A 9,384-nucleotide genomic window follows, 5' to 3' on the forward strand; every position below is an offset into this window, starting at 1 on the left:
GTTTTGTTCTCTGAGCTGGATGGTTTGGTCATGGAGCTTTAATCATCCTTCTGAACGACATCATCAGCATAAACTTCGGGTAGAAGTGAAGTGTTTGATTTTCTCCACAATGTTAGGTCAATAAGAAGCAATCAACATCAAGGTGCACAGAACAAGCTGTGAATCACATGTGGAGAAACTCAAACACTTCACTTCTACCTGAAGTTTGTGCTGATGATGTCGTTCAGAAGGACGATGAAACCTACACGACCAAACCATCCAGCTCAGAGAACAAAACTCCATCAAAATCACCCACCTGAGCTACAAATCTTCTCTACCATCTCTCTTCTCATATATTTAATGCCCAATTTCTATCAAACTGTTCATTTAAATATTGACAAATACTTGTATACATTAATAATGTTTATTCTTCCATTCTCGTCTTTTTTTCTTTTTGTTATGTGTTTGTACTTGTTCTTGTTTGTTTGTTCATCATAAAGTTTCAAGCAATTAATCCATTTATTAATAAGTTTTAATAGGACAATCAAAAGAGATAAAGTTTTGTTCACTTGGTGTTGTATACCTGTATCTTCTACTGCTAGCCACTATCCATCTTTGCTTATAAAGCTTGTAACTTCAGGCTATATCGAGGCCGTCCACATAGGATGCACATATGCGAACAAGAGACTGATCAATTGTAGTCCTGAATAACAATGGGAAGATACAAGTATACAACACCAAGTGAATATAACTTCATCCCATTGCACAAGCAGGTGGCTATCAGAACTCAGTAACTAAGTGGATAACGCGATGGAGTTTGAAGAAGACGGTGCAAGGTTCGAGTCCCAGAGTGAACATCAACTCTGAGGTTCAGGTACATCTAGCTGACGAGTCCCAAATAGGACGAAACGCGCGTCAAACTGGATTCCACTGCTAGCCACTATCCATCTTTGCAGATAAATTTATGGTTTCAGAAACATATGATCCACCTATGATATCATTTATGTTTCGATCAATCTAATTGTGAAGCCATTCAATTTTCTATGAACATTTCTAAAACAAACAAATAAGGTGATAATTGTAAATAAAGGAGAAGAAAAGAGAAAAAAAGGAGAAAATCAACTGAATATGAAAACAATAGGAAATATTACATCACTCTAGGTTGTAAAATAGTTTGAAGGATTACCTCAGAGCAATTAATTCAAGCTTATGATAAGCTGTTTCTTTTTTTTGTGTGTGTGCAAATAAAGGATGAGTTTAAATTTGTGTATGGATGAAACTTGTAGTGTTAGTTGCTATGTTAAGCCCATATAGCCTTATTCTAACTTCTTGACAAGCCAATTTACCTATCCATCTTGAGTCATGTTTTGAACTCGTTAATTATTCACTTATCAATCCTGACTGTGTTTTATACGAGCATATTTATGTGTACACTTCTTATCCTATTCATCACATATCTGTCATTTATTTTTATCTGACTAGAAATATTGATTAACTCTTGATTAAGGCGGGTTGACGCCAGTCAGCTACAATGTAGGACCAGGCACATTTATGCATCGGTCCAAGTTGCCATACCTCGTTAGCACAACAAGATGAACACGGGATTCATAGAAATAGTTAATTTAGTGGTGATAGTATATAAAAAAGAGGTTGTATATAAGGATATAGTATAGGAAGGAAGAAAGTTATGAAGCAATTTTAATCTCAAGGTTTAAGGGAAGATAAAGAGTGTATACACCTATACGCCATTGTGATGGATTCTGAGCCATGTCACCTAGAGTCTCCAACCATTGGTTACGATAGTCACGCGGACCTCAACCAAGTGGTCTGCATCTACCAACATGGTTCAGACTAGAAGTTAGTGACTTACCTGTCGTCTCCAATGCGTATCATTTTCGCTTCGTTCTCTCGAGATTTGATTTACCAGCCATATCCAATGCATATCATTTCTGCTTCTTTCTCTTCTAATCGCTTCATCCCTCTAATTTCCTGTCCAGATCAATGAATGTACAAAATATATGTATTCGAAATCCATTCTCGTATTTGACTTATTTAACTCAGTTATTCATCAACGTCATGTATTACGTACGACGATAGACAGGATGTATATTTTGACAACAGTCATTCATACAATCTCATTGGAGTTACAGATCTTAGCCCCCGAAAATTGGTGAACCATATTTTGAACACCAACCATTTCTCTACTAAAAACTATTGGTCCTTCACAATTTCTACATAACATTTTAAAAGCTTCATTAATGTTAATTCTGTGGTTTATTTGAATGATGTATCTTGCTATTATTCAGTCAGTCACAACATAGAACCTAGTACTGTATGTTTATTTATTTATTTATTTAAACACATAAATATTGGTACAAGGAAGCACCAGATACATATGCGCCACACAAATCCCATTCGATTTGTGTGAGGGCTGTGATACTGCCCAGGTGCCCGAACTGAAGCAGGTGGTTATCTTTGGGGGCCACACCCGGAGCATTTGACCGAAAGATCTGATCCACAAGGCAGTGAAGCATCGTAAAGAGATGCATTACCATGGTAGCCGGTGATCAACGATTGATTCGTACGCCATATGTTCCCTCAGGATACTGGAGCCCATGTGCACCATTAGTTTGGAATCAGGGTTTTCCTACTCCCCTAGGTGAACTTTCCGTGTCCACCAACGGTATGTACATCAGTTCAAGTTGTCATACCCTGTTATCCTAGAGAATTGAAATTGTCAAGCCAAATTCCAGAATAATAGAGTTTGTAACAGTATATATCTTGATCAGAAAGATAAAACATCAAAGATACGATTCAAAAAACTTTAAATTAGTAAAATAAAAGCACAAGAACAAGTTATGAGGAATTCAGGAGTTTAGGAGAATTTTGAGAAAGACAAAGTGTTATAATTGTATTGCTAATAAACGACCCGGCTACCCCTATTGCTTAGTATTCTTATACGATGACACTCGATAAGAGCCCAAAATCAGAACACGTTGAACAATAACGAAATTGTATTCAAAATAACAAGGATAGGTGAACAGCAATCCATGGTTAGAAAAACGTTCATATATTTATAGTATATGCATAAGAAGCTTCTAGATGTTTTCTCCAATAATTTGCCAGAGCTGATTGATTTAGAATTAGCCAATCAGTGTGCGCCATCACGATCATGTACATAACATGCCTTAATCCGGTTTATTTCCCGCTAACACAAAGAATGAATACACCTGTGCCATTGCTAATGATTTTGAACCATATCATTTTAAGTCTCTCACCATTGGTTACGACAATCACGCGGACTCCAATCAAGTAGTCTACATTTAGCAATATGATTCAGTCCAATGTTCGATGACTTTTTAGACCTGTACCATGTTTTGGTTTGATTGCCTCTAGCTTACTTCCATCCTACTTTAATGTATAATCTTAAATGCAACATACAAAGTATATTTCTGGTTAGTGTTTTTTTTAGCGAGTTGGTTTTCTACGGGATGGGATAGCTAACCCCATGTCCAACCCTCCTCCTTTACCCGGGCTTGGGACCGGCAGTAGCCCCCGGAGGAGCTACAGGCGGAGTTACAAAGTATATAATTCCAAGCATTAAATACATGGATTATATGTCAATGGTTTCCTATCTTCATTTCTTACTGTGTTTTTTTTTCAAATCAAGGAAGATTTACAAATTCTTCGTACTGCATTGAATTCTCATTTGAATTCAACTGAAGAATCAGAATTTCTATTTAATAATAATGAATATGATAAAACTATACAAAATGACAACGGATATAATGTTGATGTTGATAATAATGATAATAATCTAACTACTACTCGTACCGCTGAAGTTGTAGCTACTGGTGAAGACGATCATATTAATCCTAGTATACTTGATGTCAATGATACTCCTTCAATTCCTAGTGTTATTGAACACACTAAGAATGATGGTAGCTTAACGGATTCAGAGTCAATACAATCTCATTTGAAACTATTGGATGAACAACAAGATAATACATTATTGAATAATAATGATAGTAATAATAAAAGTAATAATACTAATGATGATGATAACGATGGTTGTGGTGGTGATGTTGATGGAAATGATCTAGACGGTATACCATTTGTAACTGTTCCTATAAATGGTATTCTTATATCAGGTTAGTTTAATATTATATTTAAAACAATTAGGCTCTTTGATAGCTTTGGAGGATTTGATGAGATATTTTACTTATTATTTATTTACTTAAACACATAAATATTGGTACAAAGAGGAACCAGATACATATGCGCCACACAAATCTCGCTTGATTTGTGTGAGGGCTGTGATACTGTCCGGGTGCCCAGACCGAAGCAGGTGGTTTTCTTAGGGGGCCACACCCGGAGCCTTCGACCTGAAAGTCTGATCCACAAAGCAGTGGAGCATCGTGAGGAGATGCAGTCCCATGGTAGCCGGTCACCAATGATTGATTCATACGCCATATGTTCCCTCAGGATCCTGGAGCCCATGTGCATCATTGGTTCGGAATCAGGGTTTTCCAACTCCCCTAGGTGGACTCGCCTTGTCCACCAACCCGGTTAGATCGCCGGACATTCGCTTTTCGTCCTCTCAACTTCGTAAACAACAGTAGTGCCACGAGAAGGCTGTGAGTAAGCCTTACCTGACAGAGGTTATATACGCATGGCCATGTGAGAGCATTTCGAGAGGGAGAGCTGACTCTCTCCACTCTCGGCCGTACCAGGGCATTTGGGGACGTTGGATACGTAAAATACATATGTATTTATGAGTAGTTGTGGATAAACAATTAGTTGTCTGATTTGATTATGTCATTTTCTCACTTCAATTGATTTTATGATGACTCGATACCAGAAAATTAGTGGATATCAAAGAGCAGAACAAAATCGATCGGCTATAAAAAGTTACTTTTACTCATTCATATAAAATACACACACCAATGTTCATTCCCCTTTTAAAAGCTATTCCGAGGAATATTTTGAAATACGTCTAGAAAGTGTTCGTTTTGTGTATCCAATGCAACTTACCCCCAAGAACAAGTAAACTTATAGATTCACATCGAAATGGTTTAAACATATATGTGAATAGTAGACCTGCTTAAGAAGACAATATGAAGCTTAGTTGATTAGAAACTTTTTGTCAGGTATTTCGTAGTTCATCTATTCAAGATTTCTCTAGCCATATCTCCTTTGAATTCGATATTTATTAAAGTAGCTTTCTTTTGAACTGCTGGCTGTCCTTCAGTCCGTAGTTTTGGGTCTTAAACTTTTTATTGATAAATGTAGATGGATAGTTATTGAAGATGAATATTTGTTAAAATGAAAATAGTTCATTGTATGTCGTTTCATTACGGCATATTTGCCTAGTCGTTTACTTGCTTTTACTAGGCGAGTTACCTATATCATAAAAAGTGAACGCCTTACAAAAATACATTGATTATGAATAGGAAATGTAACCACGATTAGATTTTATTTAAAACATGAACAGTTATATGATATGGGCTTTGTGAGTCCGCTCCCGTAGTAAATGGAAATGAAAGCTAGCGATCAAGTTTTATCCTTTTTAGGGATTTAGCTGGTTAGTATCTGTGTGTTAGACTTTACATCTAAAGCACGGCTTTAGTTGAAGTACCATCGGATTTTAATTTTATTACTAAGCTATATTGATTGTTGTAATTATTTCTCAGTTGTTCAACAATTTTCTTGAATATTGTTGAATTTACATTGAATCATCAATGGGGGATCAAACCCAAGATCTTCAGGTTTATGGCAAGTGCTTAACATTCAGGATCAAATGGTTTACATACTTGACTTCAATTGATTCGTGATAATGTACAACTATTTTCCAAATCCATTCGTGAGTATCTGCTTCATACCTAACACGGATGAACTCCAGTAGCCAGTTGGTAGTATAAACTATTCATTAGTTAGAATCATACAATGACTTTGGTTTTCTTCTTCTTCATATTCAGTCATTTTAACTTTATATTGATCATTCAGTCCACCGATTTGGATTATCTTTGTTGAACTGTCAGTTTTTATGCATTAATATTGTTTTCCGGAAAGTTTATGCAACATAAATGTGATAATTGTAGCTAATGGAGTGTGTGTGTGTGAATACATTTACTATTATCAGCATTTTTAATTCCTATCGTACCCATAATGAAATTATTCATACTACACATATTAGAATTATAATGTTAACGATGTTATTTACTTGCTTACTTACACCTGTTACTCCTAATGGAGCATAGGCCACCGACCAGCATTCTTCAACACACTCTATCCTGGGTCTTTCTTTCTAGTTCTATCCAATTTTTGTTCATTTTTCTCATGTCTGTCTCTATTTCTCGACGTAATGTGTTCTTGGGTCTTCCTCTTCTCCTTTGGCCTTGACGATGTGCAGACGTTAAATTATTTTTGGAAAGTCATTAATGAATATTATATTCATAACACATATGTTGATTGAAATTGAATATTACAGTTTTACGTTTCTATTGTTATTTTAAGTGCATATTCTATTTCATTTGGTACCTGTTTGTTTGAATCCTTCCATTGATGTTTAGGACTATAATTGATCAGTCTCTTATTGGTATATGTACATCCTGTGGGGATTGCCTCGATATTGCTTTAAATCACAAGAATTATAAGCACAGATAGATGGTGGCTAGCAATGGTATCCATAACGCGCATTTCGTTCTATTTTTGGGACTCATCAGCTGGATATACCTGCATCCCAAGGTTCGGGTCTTAGAGTAAACATCCACTCTTGGATGTAGGTATATCCATCTGATGAGTCCAAAATAGGGCATAATGAGCATCTTGGATTTCACTGCTAACTACCATCCATTTATACCAATAATATATATTGCATTATTTACATATTATCTGACCCTAATCTTTACTCTTTACACTATTACTACTACTACTACTGAATCTATATATTCAAACCCTAATCTTTCACATAATGCTTATACTCTTAATACTTCTACCACTATGGGATTTGAATCAACAACTGCATCTCTGTACTTATGTGGTATGGCAACTTGAACTGATGTACGTACGTACAAAGTTCTACGTTGTGACTGACTGACTGACTGACTGACTGACTATTAGTACTATTACTACTAATAATAGTCTTTTTTCAAATTTAAAAAACAAACAAACAAAACAATTAACTAATTAGTGTTTTTATACTTTTCGTTTCATCCATACAGACGATGTAATTAAAAAGAGTTCTTTAAAACCATCTTCAAATGAATCTGACGTATTCATTGTTGATTCAACACAGGTCAAGTCGTTTTTTCTTTCTTTTCGTTTATGATATTGTTTTTATTGAAATAATTTTTAACCTGGATTCAGGTTCGTTTTCTAATACCAAAATCTAGGTCATAATATTTAATTTTGTAAATGAAGGAATTTCACAAACGATGTTCATTACAAAGTTACTTTACTTCGCACGCAGTGCTCTAACCCCTAACCTTCAGTTTGGAGTGCAAACATTCAACTACAGACCGTTTAGGATTGTGTAGTATCATGGACAGATTGAATGTAGACATTACCGTCGCTGGATCCCGGCTCAATAGTCTGGAGTTTGAGCGTTCGCGCTCGAGAATAAAGATCAAGGGTCAGAGTGCCATGTGAGGGATGGTGGATACACACTGCTGAGGAGTTCCATGTTTGGACGATATGACTGTCCAGTGCTTCTAGGTTTTCAGTGACGGTCTAGCAAAGATCAGTCTGTGAGTTCAACGGTAAAAATACTACAATCACCACAATTACTCCATATATATACCAAATAGTTCACATTTACAACTTTCAAAATTATCCAACTGACAAGAAAGATTTCTTTAGGTTCTGTGTTCTATCCAAATTCGATAACGGTGACATCTAATTTTATCTTGATAATACAGTTTATATATTCCATCAATCCACCACATTGCTCATATTCACTCGTTATACAATAAATGAATTGATTCACTCCTGTCATCAAAAATTATCTATTTTGTATGTAGGTTTATTTTCGAATGCTATTGTATACTTGGAACTGTTTGTATTATCAGTAAGTTTCTATAGTCTTCACTACCTTATATTACTACCTACAGGACTCAGTGACCGAGTGGGTAACGCGATGGCGTTTGAAGCGTAAGGTACTGGGTTCAAGTCCCAAAGTGAATATCAACTCTGAGATGCAGGTACATCCATCTGACGAGTCCCGCGTAGGACGAAACGCGCATCAAACTGGATTCCACTCTTAACCACAATCCATCTTTGCTTACCTACTTACAAGTAGTTTGGATAGTTTCAGTAAATATTTAAATTGGACATTAAAAAAAATAACTCTTACACTAATACTTAATCTATTCTTTTTTCAAATATCATTTTTTTACAGTTACCTGAAAGTTGGGATCATCTTTCTAATGTTAGTTCATCAATTCAAAGTGAAAATTCACTTGAAATAGGTTTTGAATTAAAAGATGATCTAGATGATAATATACCTGGAGCTATTGAAATACCAACAATGGATTCTATACATTCACGTAGTTATGGAAAAGCTCATACATATAATAATCATTATGGTGGATCAAATCTAAGTCATAGTATATATAATACTGCACATAGTTTATATCGTACTACTACTACTACTAATACTAATATAAGTAGTAAATCTAAATATCAACAAATATATCCAAATACTACATTATGGAATTCTTATAATTATAATAGGATTGAATTAACAAATACTACTCAATTACGAAATTATAGTAATCTATCAACTACTGCTCCAAATTGTGACATCTATTTTAAAACTTAATATGATGTGTAATGATTTGTTATTTGTCCCTTATTATTCTTTTCTTTATTATATAACATTGGATACATATTCTATGTAAAGAATTGATAGTTGCTATGGGAGTTTACAATAAACGAACTAGGTTTGTCCTTATAATGAATCAATATGGGAAGTATTAAGGTATCCACACAAAAAAATATGTTTCCACTTTTCTTTGTAAATATATATATCTTGTTATCTATTGAATTGATACTATGGTTATCTTTATTATTCTCTTTGTTGATGATGATGATGATACTATATGTACAATGATTCTTTATGATAAGTCGTTATATCTGAAGTGTTTCGTATTGACTAGTTAGCGAACAGAACAAAGACTTGTGACCAGAGACCGATAAGCTAGCTAATCTGACGCGTCCCAGACCCAGCTAACTAGAGTAAGAAGTCCAAGCTGGAAGTGGGAAAAATATATTTCGTAAGCAGCCAGAAGTACAGCAATCGTAAGGGGAAAAATCTAACGTATATATACAGCAATAAATTGTCTTTGGGCAGCATTACAAAATAACACACTCAAAGATACAACGAACCAATAGCGTTTAAGATAT

General features: G+C 35.1%; 1 protein-coding gene across 1 annotated transcript in view; it reads left to right on the forward strand.

Moving 5' to 3' along the window:
* The window catches only part of Smp_133450 (jnk stimulatory phosphatase-related), a gene marked incomplete at its 5' end in the record, with an annotated part of 21,220 nt that extends 12,190 nt beyond the window's left edge, over nucleotides 1-9,030 (forward strand). The window contains 3 exons of the mRNA XM_018790518.1: nucleotides 3,650-4,130; nucleotides 7,203-7,276; nucleotides 8,378-9,030. Coding sequence (XP_018646247.1) covers nucleotides 3,650-4,130; nucleotides 7,203-7,276; nucleotides 8,378-8,800 — 978 coding nt within the window. The 3' untranslated portion in view covers nucleotides 8,801-9,030. The remainder of the gene's footprint in view (nucleotides 1-3,649; nucleotides 4,131-7,202; nucleotides 7,277-8,377) is intronic.
* Between the last annotated feature and the right edge of the window lie 354 nt (nucleotides 9,031-9,384).

The sequence above is a fragment of the Schistosoma mansoni genome (genome assembly GCF_000237925.1).
Source record: "Schistosoma mansoni, WGS project CABG00000000 data, supercontig 0080, strain Puerto Rico, whole genome shotgun sequence".
NCBI classification, from domain to species: domain Eukaryota; kingdom Metazoa; phylum Platyhelminthes; class Trematoda; order Strigeidida; family Schistosomatidae; genus Schistosoma; species Schistosoma mansoni.